This window comes from Xyrauchen texanus, chromosome 13 (assembly GCF_025860055.1).
Source record: "Xyrauchen texanus isolate HMW12.3.18 chromosome 13, RBS_HiC_50CHRs, whole genome shotgun sequence".
Classification (NCBI taxonomy): Eukaryota; Metazoa; Chordata; class Actinopteri; order Cypriniformes; family Catostomidae; genus Xyrauchen; species Xyrauchen texanus.
In genome coordinates, this window is record NC_068288.1 from 30,639,930 (window position 1) to 30,658,707 (window position 18,778).

The window sequence follows — 18,778 nt, forward strand, 5'->3', positions numbered from 1 at the left end:
TATGTGCTGTGCAGTGTGTGTAAACCTCACTCCACTGGTCTCAAGAGGCGCACTAGTGACTGACGCTAGAGGCTGTAGCCTTTAGCTACCTTGTTAGCATGCCTGCCTCCCATGCCGGAGATGCCAGTTCAAATCCCGTTTGGAGTGGTTTGAGCAGTACCGGTTACGCCGGTGCCGTGACCCGGATGGGTGTGAGGTTAAGGGGAGTGAGTGTAACGGTAGCCAGTCCATGGCTACACATGCTAAAGTGTCTGACCACAGATCCTTTTTCTTCTTATCTGTTCACCCACTCCCATGCATTACACTTGACATCTACCTTACCCATTTACTTACAAATGCCAAATGTAAAGTCAGTGAATTTCAAACTCAGCCAAAATACAGTTGTGGCAGGGCGGAGGGCGGGGCCGGTATTCTGCACACCTGGTCCCTTATCAGGCTAATCAAGCGGAGGATTATGCGGCAGAGAGAGATAGTTCACAGACATGTCCGTAAACTATCTCTTTCTCCCGCACAATCCTCCGAAGTCGGCCTTTATCCCTCTCGGAGGCTTGATTAGCCTGATAAGGGACCGAGTGTGCAGAATCACGACCCGGTCCCGCCCTCCGCCCTGCCACAACAGTATTTTGAGCTTTCTGGTGATCAGAAATGTAAATATTACCTTTTAAAATGGTAGAATATGTTATTTGTACTAAGATCAAACTATTAATTAAATATTTACAGATTAGGAAGTGCCATCATTGCATTAAATTGCCAGGGATTTTGTCTAGTCTAAATGCATTTGATTTATATATAAGCAAGCAATATAAGTGGAACAAATAGTAAAATGTGAAATAAACATGATGAATACATTTTGCACTGCAGTGAGATGTTAGATTCGCATGTTGACACTTGAATCACTCTCTCTTGAAGACCCTGCCATTGTGCATGTATCAAAACCATCCCTTTATGTCCTGCCCTACAGTCATAAAAGACACAAGTAATGACCATAAAATCCAAAAAAACAACAATACAATATAACAGAGGTCAAATCTATTGAAATACTGGTCAAAGAAATAAGAAAACTGTAATCTTTTAACTTATTGAACAAACTTGAGGATCATCTCGTGATTGGAAAAATCTTGGAAACTTTAGCTCCAGGCAAAATGAGACAAAAAAATAAATGTACTTTAATTTGTTAGACCACTGGGATAACATTTTTGCAGTGTAGCAGTAGCTGACAACTTCAGTTATTTCGTCCTACTCGAGAAGTGCACACGTGGAATACAGCCCAACTCTTGAGTGACAGGTACATTGACCAATCAATTGTGGTAACAATGACGTCTACTCACTTCAACGAACCAATCGTTTAATAGAATGGTAGGTTTCCGTCAAAAGACGCTCTGGAAAAGATAAACCTCCCATATCTGGAGATAAAACCGCTGGAGAAGTGAAAGTTGAAGTGAGAGTTCCGGAGAGAAGAAAAAGGTCATGATTGTCAAAAAAGGAATTGTTTCACATTCAGAGTCGCGTGAGGATGCTTGAACAAATTCGGTGAACTGTTATAGCGTCATGCAGATACTCGAGAAAAAATAACATCGACTCTGGGGTTTTATTTTTTTCTTTCTTTTTTCAAGAACACATTCCCAATTATTTGGACAGCCTCTAAGGTAAGATATCCCACTGTATGTTCTGAATTCATATTACCCACCACTTTCCCGAATTGAAGTTATTATTTCCACTTTTATTTATTTTTCTGAAATATAACGGACCTTGGTGGCAACATTGCTTCGCACTAGTTCTTCCATCCAATATATAAAAGTGTGTGTGTGTGTGTGTGTGTGTGTGTGTGTGTGTGTGTGTGTGTGTGTGTGTGTGTGTGTATAATTATGTAAAATATTTACGGAACATTGAGATAAGAAAATACAGTCATAACATATTCTTTGAGATGGATATTCTACGAATATTTTCATCGAAAAGAATCTGTTTAAATCCTCCTTAAAAATCTTGAGAGCCCAATAAAATGCAAACCGATAGACCTTTATACCCAATAAACACTAAATGTGATTGGAAACTCGGGATATTTATGTAGCCTACTATTGACATGTCATGTCTGAATCTTTTTTTTTTTCAGGAAAGGTTGTCAACAGATTCGTTATGTGGTTTGTTAATTTATTTAACCTATTTGTTACGAACGTGTCAGTGACCCATAAAAACATTTGCAGTCATCTTGTGAAATGTGCTGGTTTTGAACTATTCACACCTTTCCTGTTCAGTTGTCTTATTGGCTAAGTGCACTGTCTCCTGATACTTCAGTATTACAGCAATGACTAAGAGCATATTTGTTTTTAGGTACAATTTAAAATAATTTGTCTTAAACACTTACAGTCCATGTTTAGCCATGTTGTTGTTAATAAAAGGATCGGACCTCTTCATTTGAGAGGCACTCAGAGCTTCAGTGTCTCCATGGTGACTGCAGAACATCCTGAAGAACAGAGTGTTTATCACTAAAAGACTTGTTTGATCAAAGCTGCTGCACAGCCAACATGTCTGACGTAAAATAATATAGAACGTTTAGACATTAGAAGTAAAGCAAAATGTTGGTCTCTTAGGCATAATGCTGAGTCCACTTGTTTCCAAATGTTTTTTCTTTACAATAAGTGACAAAACAGGACATTGAATCATATCAGATGCATTATGAGACCCTCTGTAATTAATTATAACCCTCTAAAGTTATTATAAAATAAAAAATGATGTCTCTCCAATAAGATTATCGGTTTCGTCTCAAACTCTGGAAGGGATAGATCACCCAAAAATGAAATTTATGTCATTATTTTCCCCCTCATTTCATTTAAAAATGTTTGTTGTTATTATCTCTGTGAAACACACATGCAAAAATAAAAGATTTTTAAAGACTCCTCACTTTTGGGGCCTGGGTTGCTCAGCAAGTATTGACGCTGACTAGCACCCCTGGAGTCGCGAGTTCGAATCCAAAGTGTGCTGAGTTACTCCAGCCAGGTCTCCCAAGCAACCAAATTGGCCCAGTTGCTAGGGAGGGTAGAGTCACATGGGGTAACCTCCTCGTGGTCGTGAATAGTGGTTCTTGCTCTCAATGGGGCGCGTGGTAAGTTGTGCGTGGATCGCGGAGAGTAGCATGAGCCTCCACGTGCTGGGAGTCTCTGCGGTATCATGCACAATGAGCCACTTGATAAGATGTGCAGATTGACAGCCTCCGCCTTCTGGATTGAGGTGAATAACCGCGCCACCACGAGGACCTACTATGTAGTGGGAATTGGGCATTCTAAATTGTTCACAAAAGTTCACAATACCCATGTCTGAAAGGTCCCAAAAGGACAAAAACACTATAAAAGTATACTTGTGCATATTCCAAAGTTTTTTGTAGCCAAGCCAAGTCTCAACCCATTTGTGTGAGGAACAGACTGAAATTTAAGTAGGTATTTATTGAAAATCTTCCCCTCCTCAATAGCTCTCAAATCATTTAGTGGCAGTCGTCAGATTTGATATCAATGACATTAGGTCACAAGACTAAGACTTGGATTATATTTGTTTTTATGTATAATTTCAAATAATGTCGTCCTTACTGTTTATAGTCCACGTGTAGCCATGTTGTTGTAAATAAAAGGATCGGGCCTCTTCATTGGAGAGGCACTCAGAGCTTCAGTGTCTCCATGGTGACAGCAGAACATTCTGAATTGGCATTTGGCGGCAGTCATCAGATTTGATATCAATGACATTAGGTCACAAGACACGCAAGAACCTATGATGTTTGATGATGTCATTGGTGCCCAACCTGATGTGATGTTTTGAACTGTCGTCATATGGAAAAGAGCTGTGTGAAGATACTTCAAATTCCTTCTTTTGTGTTCCACAGAAAAAATAACTGAATATGTGTTTGGAATAACACGAGGATGCGTAAATAATTGAGTAAATCCAAACTGTAAATGCACCAGATTCTAATAATAACCTGAAGGTATCAGCATTATTATCATTGTGACTTATTTCTCTCCATGTGAACATTATGGGCTTGCTTTCTCTGTCTCATTGCAACCCTCTACAAAACGCCCTTTTCACATGTTTGAAATTAGCTACTTCCTGAAAGCAATTGTAAACTGATAAAAGGTCATGGTCTCAAGGACACACTCTGATTAAACACGGACAAATCTGATTTTGGCATTAATGACCGCCTTCCTCTTGAATGGAGAATGTTGTCATAGGAACTGAATGAGATCAGGTCTGATCAATCTGTTGATTAAATATTACACAGAAATCACTCTGTACAAGAGAAAAGAAGGGGCAAAAGAAATTCCTATTATTTTCCTTCTATATTGCCTTTGTTATTTCATATTTGACCTGATTGTAAACAAATCAACAAAGGCTGATTTTAGACTGAAATTTGACTCATCTTTAGAATTGAATGAATTGAAGTTCTTTAAAATTTAAATCAGTGCACTGTTTACCCTTTATTTGGCTGATGAATATACATACAGTAGTCTGCCATTAGGCTATACTGTAGGGTTATATGCTGTACTTTCAAAATGTGTATATTATAGTCTTTCTTATTTGTCCTGGTAGCTGCTTAGTTTTTCCTTTGTGTTGTGTGTGTGTGTGTGTGTGTGTGTGTGTGTGTGTGTGTGTGTGTGTGTGTGTGTGTGTGTGTCTGTGTCTGTGTCTGTGTGTGTGTGAGCTGTTTAAAATAGCAACATGAGGTGCTCGCCTGGACCCTGGCACTTTCCTGTGTGTCTTCGTTTTTTTCTGTGGCATTTCCTTTTTGCCCTCAGTCCATGGCTGTGCATTAGTGTATGGAATAATTTGCTTGTTTAGCAGGGCAGTAAAATCTTTGTGAAAATATTGTCTGGTATTTAGACTCCACCCTGGCCTAACATAATCAGTGCCAGAAACTGTTTTCACACCTGAAAATGGTTACATTCATGTTGATTAATATGCCACTCTTTTACTTATCCAAGAATATGGGCTATAATTTTAGAACATTTTCCTAAACTGAATCAACTAAACATAACAACAGTGTGTTTTGTTTTTCCACTCAACATTTTGAGGAATTATTAGGCATAATTAGTATGATGAGGCATTTTGTCTTTCGGTTTTTATTTATGTTTGATTTTTAAATAAAATTGTTCTTTTGATCATTTAGGAAATCATGGGAAGTTTTGAAGGCCATGCACTACCTGGAAGTTTCTTTCTGATCACTGGTCTGTGGTGGGCCGCAAAATACTCGTTTTTGTACGCGACCCGCAGGAACAAAAGCGCTGGGGCAGGGAGACTAGCAACCCGAGCTACTCAACGGCGCATAGAAATCATAGAAGGAGCAGTGATTTTATCAATTTCTATTATTGGTGAGTTGATGTCTTGCCTTTATTTATTGTATACATATATATATATATATATATATATATATATATATATATATATATATATATATCTATACATCATACACTCTTAAAAATAAAGGTCCTTCAATGCTTGTTTGCTGCACCTTCAATAATCATGTTTGCATTACATTTAGTTGGCTGTGTGTTTCTTTGGTTTAAATCTAGGTTCTTCAGATCTGTGTATTTAGTTTCTAGATTCTTTAAAACACCAGCATATGTATCATTTTAGATGGTTGTATAAGAAAATAGAACATAAAAAGATATTTGTAGAACTTAAAGGTCAACCTTTGGCATCATGCTGTAAAACTGTAATTGGAACCTTTATTTTGCTGGTGTAGGAATTGCTGGAGTATGTGGCAATTTTATATTGGCCTGTGAATGATTTTTGCTTCATTGACAGAGTCAATCAAGTTTATTATAATCATCAATACAGGCTTATTTTAATAATTTGTAAACAATTATAACATTGTTATCATTTACTGCAGCATCTACAGCAGTTGAGCTTAAAAAAAAAAAAAGAGTTCACCCAAAAATACATTTTCTTTTATGATTTACTCACCATCATGCCATCTCTGTAGGTCCTTACAATAAAAGTGAAAGTTGCCCAGAACTTTGAATCTGCAAAATTCACATAAAGTCAGCAAAAATGTAATCTATATGACTCCAGATGTTAAATCCATGTCTTCAGGACCGATATGATAGTCATGTATGAAAAATAAATCAATATTTATATCATCAATCATCATCATCATCATCAAGGCCTTTTGCAGCGCAAGCGCCGATCTGAACGGTGTCTAACATGCTGTCTTTCTAAGCAAAAGCTGGTGTAAGCATGACAGGACAGAGTCGTGCCCTGTGTCAGCGCAGACCGCCAAGCTGCCCTGTCTTCTGCAAGGTGATGCCATCGATCAGGGTTGATCTTAAAGACATTCATGTCTCGCTTGACAACATCCTTAAAGCGGAGCTTGGGTCGACCACGAGGGCGGTGTCCCACAGCTAACTCCCCATGGAAGATGGACTTTGGGAGACGTTCATCTGGCATACGACGTACATGGCTAATCCATCTGAGACGCCTCCTCCGGAGCGTGGTGTACATGTCACTGCTGTTAGTGAGCTTCAGCACGGTGGTATTTGGGACCCGATCCTGCCATGACAGGCTAAGGATCTGTCGTAGGCAACGGAAGTGAAAAGCATTGAGCTTGTGCTCCTGCCGCCGGTATGTAGGCCACGTTTCGCTTCCATATAGCAGAACAGAGAGCACACAGGACTCATATACGCGCACCTTTACTTTGAGAGAAAGGTTACTGTTGTTCCAGACACGAGACTGAAGCCGCCCAAAGGTTGTTGAGGCACGACCGATCCTGGTATTCAATTCAGCATCAAGGCTGTTGTTTGCTGTCAAGGTTGAGCCGAGGTAGATTAATTTCTCGACAACCGACAGCACTGTGCCATTGATGGTGTCGTGAGGGGAAGCGGAAACATTCTGAACCATCACTACTGTCTTCTTCAGGCTTATGATAAGTCCAAACTCTGTGCAGGCAGCAGCAAAATAATTGCACATCTCCTGAATTTCTTGTTCAGTATGAGCCATGAAGGCAACGTCGTCTGCATAAAGCAACTCACGCACAAGGACGCACTTCACCCTGGTTCTGGCCCTCAGACGAGCCAAGCTGAAGAAGTTGCCGTCATACCTGATGTGCAGCAGAACCCCAACCGGATCAGGAAACGCCTGTCGCAGCACAGCCGAGAAATAGATGCCGAACAAGGTGGGAGCGAGGACACACCCCTGCTTTACTCCGCAGCAGACATCAAACTCATTTGAGCGGGCACCGTTGAACTGTATGGTTGCCCGCAACCCATCATGGAAGCCTTGGAGTATTGCCAAAAGAGTTGCCGGGCAACCGAGTTGCTGCAGAACGTGGAAGAGACCAGAGCGACTCACATAATCGAAAGCCTTAGTCAGATCGACAAACACCATGTACAATGGGCGTTGCTGTTCCACACACTTTTCCTGAAGCTGTATGAAAAATAAATCAATATTATAGGTGCACTATTAAAGTATTTGCCAATGAAAATTTACACAAAGACATTTTTTAGAAATGTACACCCACATGACATGGATTTGACTCATAAATTGTCATATCAAAAACCCAATAAAAGCAGTTTCATGTTACATGGAGCTGGTCGGCCCCTCATGGGCACAGTCATGTTGACAGCACACCACCAATTACTACCACCAATAATGACAATATTAAAAAAATATATACTTTATATAGTGTTTCAGTCAATGCTCAAACATAAAAGTGCAAGTAAACAAAACAAGCAAACCAAAAAATAAAACAACAAACACAATATACTTACTACAAACAACAATGGAGCCCAAGTCAACAGTATAGTCCAGAGTGATGGTGTTTATTGAAAGAGTGTGATCTACCAGACAGTCCAAACAAAATGAGTGCAAGTGGAAAGAAAAAATATCCAAAAAGAGGTCCCTGCTGGAGTGATGAATCAAACCACTATGTTGTGGATCACGGATAAATGGCACAACATCAAATGGCAAGCACATGCACAGTGAAGGTGTTCAGCCGGCTGAGAGCTTGTGAGTCTTGGCTGCCCGGTCACAGTCCTCTGTGCAACAATGCATGAAAAATCGTTTGGATTGAATACAAGAGTATCCATTATAGGGATATGTGTATTATGAGATGGATAAAAACACAGAATAAAAGTACAAAAACAGAAGATAAACAAACTGTGTAAAGTGTAAATCTGTGTAAAGCATCAGAACTTGGTAAACAAACTTCCAGTATCCAGGACGATGGATGTCAGTAAAGATTCCAAAACCACAAGTAGTATTGGGACCAATGTGACGAGTAAGAGCAAGCTAAAATCTTACTGAGTGCACTTTTTTACTTAAATCTCCACCTTTGACTAGCTCTGACCAGTAGGTGGTGATATGCACTAAGAATGTTAATCAACAAAAAAATTAAAAATAATGTAGAAGTGAAAGTGGAGATTTATAGTTAAAGAGGGCTTAAATATTGATCAGTATCTCACCCACACCTATTATATCACTTCTGAAGATGTGAATTTAACCACTGGAGTCTTGTGGATTACTTTTATGCTGCCTTTATGTGATTTTTGAAGATTCAAAGTTCTGGCCACCATTCACTTGCATTGTATTGATCTACATAGCTGAGATATTCTTCTAAAAATCTTCATTTGTGTTCTGCAGAAGAAAGAAAGACAAACATAACTGGGATGGCATGAGGGTGAGTAAATGATTAGAGAATTTTAATTTTAGGGTGAACCATCCCTTAAAACTGTGTTTCCTCTGCTGTTTACACAGGAATGTTAGCAGAGCAGCTATTAGATGGTGGGCCGAAATTCCAACTGTATGATTCTTCCACTCAACACTGGGAGCAGCTAATGAACTGGCAGCACACTACTATGTACCTGTTCTTTGCTATTGCAGGGGCAATGTCACTCACTGTCCACAGCACAGACATTGCCCCGCTAGCATTAGACCGGATGCTGCTGGGTCTTGCTTTCTTTAATGAGGGTAAGGTCTTGTTCTTTTCCCTGAAAAGATTTCATTTCTAAAATGATCCAAGAAAGATTATTAGGTAAATGTGTTCAGTAATTTCTTCTTCTTTTTCTTATTTTTTCATTGTTTGAATGTACAGTATATGTAAGAGTGGTGTGTGTGAGAATATTTATAAAATGGAGAGTTCTGACTCTAACAATGAGCCACATTTAAAACCATTTTAAAATATAAACGCACTGCTGTGTCAAGTTGTTAAGTCACTTTTAAACCGCATCCTATAGTTTATTAATAATCAATGTAACTATTTATTGAACATTGGTGTCTTTTATATTTCCAGAATTTATAAGAGCAATAAGACACTCAAGTCAATATGTTAGAGTGATTTCACTATGGGTACACAATAATAAATAAGTAAATAAATTATAATAATATTTTGGCCTGTTTTTAAGATTTACACATTTTAATTTAATAACAAACTTTCATAAAATTGAATAGGGTAATGTTTAACAAAATAAAATTAATAAAACTTTAGTTTTTTTATTTTATTAAATATTATTCAAATAAATTTGATGGAATTTTTTCATAAAATGGAAATGTGTAAAGTTTTATGCTCTCTGTAACTCACTCGCTTGTGTGATAATCAGTGCTGTACATATTCAAGTTAGTAAATTAAAGTATATATCTGCCTCTTGCAGGATTCCTGTTCCTTTACCATCTCCATGGTAGAGACATGCTTGATGTCCATGTTCACACCCTTCTCCTCTATGCCATCTTTGGACAAGCTTTTATCTGCCTTCTAGAGGTTTTCCACAGGGGCAATATTATATTAGAACTGCTTAGAGTCACTCTCACTATACTGCAGGGCAGCTGGTTCTGGCAGGTCAGTGACAGTGTGTGTGCGTGCGTGTGTGCGTGTGTGCGTGTGTGTGTGTGTGTGTGTGTGTGGGTAGGTTGGTGGGTGTGCATGGGTCTGTGTATGTGGGTGTGTACATGCAACCATTGCAAGCCAGTAAATTGTTCTGACTTTAACTCTTTATTTAACTGCAATCTCTCTTTCTCTCTCTCTGTCTCTCTCTGTCTCTGTCTGTCTGTGTTTTTAGATTGGCTTTGTGTTATACCCACCCAGTCAAGTGAAATGGAATCTGACAGACCACGACAATGTTATGTTCATCACAATGTGCTTCTGCTGGCATCTAGCATTTGCCTTGCTCACTGTTGCTGTAGCGTACTGGTCTGTTCTCTGGTGAGTATTTGCATATTCCTAAAATTTACACTTCATATATCAGTTCAGAAAATGTCTTTAGAAGTGTTTGTGTCACCACATCTTTCTGTTTCAAGTTCACATAGCATCCCATTGTAGGTTAACTGTAATGTTCATTTTTTGCCTACAGTGCTGTGCGTTCCAAACTGAGGAGAACACCACCTATAGAAATGGGTCTCTTGAAACCAAGGGAGAAAGAAGTAGATTCTGAAGATGAGATTCTATGAGCATTTATTTCACTTACTCTTGTTTAACCCTGCTTCTATATGCATTTGGACCTTCTGAACCCCTAAGAAAAATGTAGAGACCGTATTTGAGAGATAGAGACAGAGAGGCATTGTGAATATTAGCTATGTCTTAATTTCCTGAAGAGCAGCTGGGAGATGATAAACAGTGACAGTCCATAACTGTAGTTCATTAAACTACAAGTAACACTGAGTGAATCAATGGAGCCTTATGCCACCAGCTTATCTTCCCAATACGATTGCAGTTAGTTACAAGTTCTCTGTCATTGTAGTCTGCTATCTTATGTGGTCACTCCTTTTTTTATTTCATTATAACACTTTCACCCCCTGTCCCCGTTCTGCATTATCAGGATCAACCTACACTCTCTGAAAAATGGCTTAATACTTGATTGTTTTTCCAAATAAGTTTGAACTAAGACATTCGGAAAAAGATGTATTGTTTATATTTGGGTCTTTATGTACACTTTTTGCTGTCAATTTGATAATGAATTGTGCCTTGTCAGTATTTTATTTGTTTTTATTCAAGGACAGAAATTATCTTTTTTTTTTTATCATATTATTTTAGTGGTACTATATGATCTACATATTAAAAAAAAAAACTCTCTCAGTCTTCAAAGAAAGATATATGGTGGTACTGACAAGTCCTTGACAATGTCTCAAGAGTCTGCTGTGTTCAAGTGCAATAGCATTCTTTTGATATAACTGAAAGGATATCAGGATAAAAAATATCAGGATTGTCCGTGGAATCTTAAAATGAAATGGAATCTTATGACATGTATTTATTGATTTGATTTAATTTGGTCAAATATTTACATATTTGATTTGGAAGAACTTTCTGTTTGTATTTTGTTTTCTAATAAAACAATTTAATTAGTGTATATCTTTGCTGTGGCTGTGTGCTTCTATCAGTTGTTATTCATTTAAAATAGTCTGTATAACATATGTATGTTTGGTAACTGGTAAGTACGTATTTTGGTAGAATGAGTGTGCTATACAGTATAGGCCCTATTCTGTGTAGTAAGCCACATTTGGAACACCTGAGAATTACCAGTAAGTGGCGTGCTTGAGCAAAAGGTGAAGATAGGAAAGTATGCAGTGATGTCAGATGTCTGCCAGCTGGACGATGAGACCGTGTAATTGCACAACGCATTCTCAGGGATTTATAGTTAATTAATACATTTTATTTTTAGATATATTCAGGGAGAGTTGAATATACAGTTATGGACAAACTTCGAGCGGTTCTGGGTGGTCGTGATGGAAACAGTGACAACCGAAATATACTGCAGGTAATTAAGTTCCTGTATTCAGTTCTCTGCACTCATTCTTAATTGAGCTTACTTTGAAGTTGCGCTATATCTTTTTCTATGTAAAACAAAAATGATATAATTAAAATAATATGTAGATTAAGAGTTTGTGTATATACTTTGACATACAAACTTTTATCCTCATGAAAAAAATAACGCGTATATATCCCTGTTTCTTTACTCAAGGCGGCGAATGAAGCGTCCACGCTGGGATGGGGCACGCGCGTGAAAGGATTTCTCGCCTGTATGGTCATCGGAATAGTGTGCACTATCCTGGTCAGTGACTTGAACATTTTGTATTATTATTATTTATTTATTTTTGGTTGTCAGTATACATTTACACACTGATAACTTCCTGACCGGAAGAACTGAGAAGGTTAAGGCACCCATAGTTGCCCTGTGTTAAGAGCTGTGTCACCGGTTTGACAAGCTTTCAGGAATGTCAGAAATGATGATGCACACTTTTTGAACACAATAACATTTAAAGTATTCTTAGTGAGGTGTTTAGCAGAGGAACTAGTTTTCTGTCATATGTTATTTGGCTCATTTACATATATATATATATATATATATATATATATATATATATATATATATATATATATATATAATATATATCATTATATTTTATTAATTAAAAATATATGTAGTATAGTTACATTAAGTAAATATAATGCATATTTTGTAAATATTATTTTAAATTTATGTTAAGTACTAGAATATTAATAACCAGCCTTTTCTTTTGTGTCTCAGGGAGTGTGTTGCCTGTTTGTTCCCAAAGTAGGTTTGATTCTCTTCATTGTCTTTTACACATTTGGGAACGTATGTTCCTTAGTAAGGTGAGTCATCAAGTTCATAGAAACTTAAATGCAATAACTATTTATTTTTTTAGTTTGATAACTCCTCTTGTTAATTTGAACCCACCCACAGCACCATGTTTTTGATGGGGCCGATGAAACAGCTAAAACGCATGTGTGACAAGACCAGAGCCTTTGCTACAATTGTTATGATAGTGAGTTATTTCTTGTCTGGCTTTACACACCACACACTCATTCCTTCTTATAAGACCAACCTAGATTTCTTTTAAAGGATAGTTCACCCAAAAATTACAATTCTTTCATAATTTACTCACCCTCATGCCATCCCAGATGTGTATGACTTACTTTCTTTGGCAGAACACAAATTAAGATTTTTAGAAGAATATCTCAACTTTGATGCTCCAAAAAGAACATAAAAGCAGCATAAAAGTAATCCATATACTTCCCCTGGTAAAATCCATATCTTCAGAAGCGATATGATGGGTGTTGATGAGAAACAGATCAATATCATAGTCTTTTTTTTTTTTTTTTAAAGAATTTTGTTTTTAATATATATAAATCTACACATCACCAGCACTTCTATGTGTATTCAGGAGAGGACAGAGTTCTTCTTCTTCTGTTTTTTAGCAATTTGCATTCTTCATGGATATTGCCACCTACTGGGCAGGGAGAAAAAATTAGGAGGATTGAAACAAAGTATATAATATATACTTGTGTAAAAAAATTATTATTTTTTTTTTATATTTGCACAACAGCCCAGTATGTGGCGATATGCACGAAGAATGCAAATAGCTAAAAATACAAGAACTCTCATGAACGTGCATATGAAGGCTGTTTGAAAGTCGATTTATAGTAAAAAAAATACTTTAAATATTTATCTGTTTCACACCCACACCTATCATATCACTTCTGAAGACATGGATTTAACCACTGGATTACTTTTATGCATGCAATTTTTTTGTTTTGTTTATGTGCAGCATTTAGCAACCAGTAACTGCAAATACAGATTCGGATACATTATTTTGACCCACTTCATCATGGGGACTAATAGATCTATTTTTCATTTTTGGTTTATAGACATGTTTGGTTCTCACACTCTGTGCAGCTTTTTGGGTGAGTTGTTGTCCATCCTTATACCTCATACATGGCTTTATCAGGTGATAAAGTAGGCCAATCATTTTTAGGTTTTTATTTACTTTATTGTCTGTACCTCAGTGGAAGATCTTTGGACTTACTTTGCTGTTTGTCATTCTACAAGTTCTTGCTTTTGCGTGGTAAGTTTTCATACTGAAGATATTTTCAAACATATTATATGCTCCGTGTCTAGTATATTGAGAAATTGTATTTCAGTACCAGGGCATTTTTCTTTTCTATAGGTATAGCCTGTCATACATTCCATTTGCAAGGTTTGTTAAGTTTTGTGTTTTGAAAATCATTGTACAATTACAAATCTGTAAGTACATTGAACAGGAAATTATCTGAATGCCTCAAGTAAAATGATGTCACCTTTTTGTCCTCTCCAACCAGAGATGCCATCCTGAAGTTTTTCTCCATGCTCTGTTCTGTGTGTATGAAATGAATAGTCAAGGCTTGGCCTTTCATCACCCAAAGACACTCTGCTCAAATACTTGGTGGTTTGGAATCCACCAATGATCATTGACAGAATGGCTCAGTGGGACTCTGCTACTATAGTTATTGCCAGTTGGACATTTTGCTGGATTATAGGGTGGTCAAAGTAAAATTCCAGACATGAAGAATATGTTTACAACAGTTTATTTTTATGCGTTTTATTTTAAATATGATGTAAACAGTTTTGGTAAGGTTATAAGACATTTTAAAGGGACATTCATATAAGTTCAGTGGAAGTCAGAAGTTTACATACACTTAAGGCGGGTGCACAATGTATGAATTTGACCACGATTCTGCCGTCTGAGACAAATTTTGTGAATCCTAAAGGATTTCTCTCGTCGCAGGGCAAAATTGGCAATCTTAAAACGTTCAGTGTGACATGTTCACAGATGGCCGATTAATAGCCTTTGCGATGATCTTCAGCCTTCGAAATTTGGGCAGTGTCTGAAATTTAGCATCGTAGCCTTATTGTGTGACTGCTATTACGATGGCCATGAGATATTCTGCTCCTTTCTCGCACCCTGATTCACTTGGAAAGAAACCTGCTGTGTGTTTGCACCACCAAAGCAACATTTGTGCCCAGTTATCGCTCTGCTCAAGCACTTTCAATGTTTTTTCTATTTTTCATTTTATATAAAAAGTTTTAATTAATAAATAAGCAGAAAATACTTCGAGAAAATTGTAGCACATCAGCAATATAAAAGTATTCTCTGAATTAAATCAATACAGAGCTTACAAAACGAAAATAAATTAAATATTGCATTTTCTCATTGTTTTATATACATTTATCATGCATTTTTACAACGTTATTTTAATTACTATTTTACATTTAATAAATGTACCTATTTTGCCGTTTCGATTCTATTCCGCAACACTCCCGTAACATGAGTCATGTTCACTGATCGGGACGATTGGGACCACAGTTGGCTACGATATATATCGTGCAGTCTGACATAAAGGACTATTATAAATTGTACAGTGTGCACCTGCCTTTAGGTTGAAGTAATTAAAAATAATTTTTTAACCATTCCACAGATTTCATATTAGCAAACTATAGTTTTGGCAAGACATTTGGGACATCAATTTATGCATGACAGAGTAATTTTTCCAACAATTCTTTACAGAGAGATTGTTTCACTTTTAATTGACTACATCACAATTCCAGTTAACTATACCTTTAAGCAGCTTTGGCCAGAAAATTATGTCAAGCCTTAAGGCAGTTAGCCAGTTAGCTTCTGATAGGCTAATTGGAGTCAATTGGAAGTGTACCTGTGGATGTATTTTAAGGCCTACTTTCAAACTCCGACCTCTTTGCTTGATATCATGGGAAAATCAAAAGAAATCAGCCAAGACCTCCTAAAAAAAAATTGTGGACCTCCACAAGTCTGGCCCATCTTTGGGAGCAATTTCCAAATTGAAGGTATTGCGTTCATCTGTACAAACAATAGAACGTAAGTATAAACGCCATGTGACCATGCAGCCATAATACCAGTCAGGAAGGAGATGTTTTCTGTCTCCTAGAGATTAACGTAGTTTGGTGTGAAAAGTGAAAATCAATACCTGAACAACAGTTAAGGACCTTGTGAAGATGCTGGAGGAATCTAGCAGACAAATATCTATATCCACAGTAAAAACAAATCCTATATCGACATAACCTGAAAGGCTGCTCTGCAAGGAAGAAGCCACTGCTGCAAAATGGCCACAAAAATGCTAGACAACAGTCTGCAAGTGCACATGGGAACAAAGATCTTACTTTTTGGAGAAATAGTCCTTTGGTCTAATGAAACAAAATTTGAACTGTTTGGCCATGATGTCCATTGTTATGTTTGGAAAAAAAGGGTGAGGCTTGCAAGACAAAGAACACTATCCCAACCGTGAAAAGCATGATGGTGGCAGCATCATTTTGAGGGGGAGCTTTGCTGCAGATGGGACTGGTACACTTCACAAAATAGATGGCAACATGAGGAAGGAAAATTATGTGGATACACTGAAGCAACATCTCGAGACATCAGCCAGGAATTTAAAGCTCAGTCGTAAATGGGTCTTCCAAATAGACAAGAATACCAACAAAATTGTGGGAAAATAGCTTAAGGACAACAAAGTCAAGGTATTAGTGGCAGTAGTGAAAAGTCAAGGTAGTAGTGGCCATCATAAAACCCTGACCTCAATCCGATTTGTGGGCAGGACTGGAAAAGCGTGTGCAAGCAAGGACGCCTACAAACCTGACTCAGTTACACCAGTTCTGTCTGGAGCAATGGGCCAAAATTCCAGCAACTTATTGTGAGAAGCTTGTGGAAGGCTACCCAAAATGTTTCAACCAAGTTAAACTAATTAAAGACAATGCTACCAAATACTCACAAAGTGTATGTAAACTTCTGACCCACTGGGAATGTGATGAAAGTAATAAAAGCTGAAATAAATGATTCTCTCTGTTATTATTCTGATATTTCACATTCTTAAAATAAATATTCTTTATAAGAATAAAGAAGACAGGGAATGTTTTCTATTACATGTTTTTCAAGAAATGTGAGTTTAAATGTATTTGTCTAAGGTGTGCGTAAACTTCTGAATTCGACTGTAAATATGTTTGGGGGTGATTTGTGAATGTTACTCTGCTGTCTTGAACCACGTTTCTCTTTTGTCTAATATTTGTATAAAGATAACATATCTGGTAAATAAGTCTAGTTTTATCAGCTCACTTATGTTCTTTTGTAACGTATTATGTCTTTACAAATGGTATAATCTTTTATCATTTAAACAGGTATCACAGATGATCTGTTAAAATCTTTGTGAATTTAAAATCTGCAATTTGCTTACATGGCATTTCATGGTTTTGCAATTAACTAAATTTAATTTAGTTTAGATTTATTGGAGGTTGGAGGGGCTCTTTTGGGGCGTACATGGACCTTTTGAGTTTAGAGAGATTGACGCCAGTTGGTGCTGTCGTGCGCACGTTTTCTTTTTTCTGTTTGTTTGGTTCGGGGGGGGGAGTTCGGGGTTTGATTGTTGTACCAATGGGGAATGTGGTCTTTATAATCTTGTTATTGATGCACTGTTTATTTTTTTTCTATTATGTCAAAATGTTAATATGAATGGATTGTCTCTCTCCACGTGGAATGTGAATGGGTTGGGGCACCCCATAAAATGAAGAAAGGTTGTTACTTTTCTTAAGCGTATGAAATATGATATAGTATTTCTTCAAGAAACGCATCTTTCCCCACATGAAGCTGGAAAATTTGGGAGGATATGGGGTGGACATGTTTTTTTTAGTGCTAGCTCAAGTAAGAGCAGGGGAGTCATTATATTGATAAATAAACATCTACAATCTACATCTCAAACAGACTAATGATAAATTAGGAACAGTCATTATAGTTTTAGCTGAAATTCTGTGGCAAATGTTGATTTTGGCTAATATTTATGCACCTAATGCTGATGATCAGGGCTTTTTTAAAGCTGCTGGCACCCCTCATGTTATAATATTGGGAGGTGACTTTAAACTTTTGATGGATTCAGTCCTTGATCATAGCAAAGCAAAAGTGTGCAAGCCCCCTAGAGCAACATTGACGCTTCACAGGATGTGTAAATCTTTTGGATTGCAGATATTTGGGTACTCTTGAACCCATCTGGTAGGGACTATATATTATTTTCATCAGTTCATAAAATCTATTCTAGAATAGATTTTTTTTTTTTATACCTAAGCCCTCATTTCATCTGTAGTCGACTGCTCAATTGGAAACATCTTAGTCTCAGATCACCCCCTGGTCAGTTTAGAAATTATGGAAGGGAATTTTGTCACCTGATGGCCTCAGAAAATTTACCCGATTGAAATATAGATATAATGCTATTTTGTTGCGGAATGTGGAGTTTTGATTATTCAGGGCAAGACAGTCATACTTTGAGTCGGGGGACAAAGCAGGGAAGCTTTTGTCTAGATACATAAAACAGAGAGATACTTTTCTACCATTCCCTCAGTGAAATCATCTAGTGGTGAAATATTCACCTTGGCCAGTGATATTAATAATGTTTTTAAGGAATTCTATCTTGATCTCTATAGATCAACATCTTCATCTACAATAAGGAGTAAATAAGAGAATTTTCATTTTTGTGTGAATTATTTCTTTAAGTAGCACATGGGGGGCCACATTGTACTCCTTTTGAGATTCAATGTTCAACATTGATTTAGTTCTTGTATCTTTTAAGCCAAGAAATAGTTGTGTTCTCATTCTAATGCATGATGCACAATTTTTTGAAATTGTGACTGATGGAATATTCTGCCTGAAGTGTTGCTCTGCAAATGTTGATACTTTTCTATCTTTAGAAAGGCTAAGCATAATTATAAATAATTTGATCATCTCTACTATTGGTAATTTATTATTCCAATTAACACACTCTGTACATCAGGGGTCAGTATTATAAAAAAAACGAACGATATTTACAAATATCACTGTTTTATTCAATTACATTAGTACTTTTAAAGCTACTCAAGTTATTCAGCCAAAAGTAGTGTGTGGTTTTCTCATTTTCTTGTTATCATTGTTTGATTAATGGCATATGACATAGCCTACTAGACAGTGCTCAATTCGGTTACATGTA

The 18,778-nt window shown here is 37.1% G+C and overlaps 2 protein-coding genes across 2 annotated transcripts; both read left to right on the forward strand.

Moving 5' to 3' along the window:
• Positions 1-1,383: 1,383 nt before the first annotated feature.
• Positions 1,384-11,304, forward strand: LOC127654198 (transmembrane protein 45B-like). The gene is made up of 6 exons (XM_052141272.1): positions 1,384-1,646; positions 5,147-5,348; positions 8,731-8,943; positions 9,624-9,808; positions 10,029-10,171; positions 10,320-11,304. Exons 2-6 carry the CDS (start codon positions 5,153-5,155, stop codon positions 10,414-10,416), a joined length of 834 nt encoding a protein of 277 aa, XP_051997232.1. The 5' UTR covers positions 1,384-1,646; positions 5,147-5,152; the 3' UTR covers positions 10,417-11,304.
• Positions 11,305-11,540: 236 nt separating this feature from the next.
• LOC127654171 (vesicle transport protein SFT2B-like) lies at positions 11,541-18,379 on the forward strand. The gene is made up of 8 exons (XM_052141220.1): positions 11,541-11,720; positions 11,925-12,014; positions 12,492-12,577; positions 12,669-12,750; positions 13,634-13,669; positions 13,772-13,830; positions 13,933-13,962; positions 14,084-18,379. The coding sequence occupies exons 1-8, from the start codon at positions 11,655-11,657 to the stop codon at positions 14,133-14,135; spliced, it is 501 nt and encodes a 166-aa protein (XP_051997180.1). The 5' UTR covers positions 11,541-11,654; the 3' UTR covers positions 14,136-18,379.
• Positions 18,380-18,778: the final 399 nt, after the last annotated feature.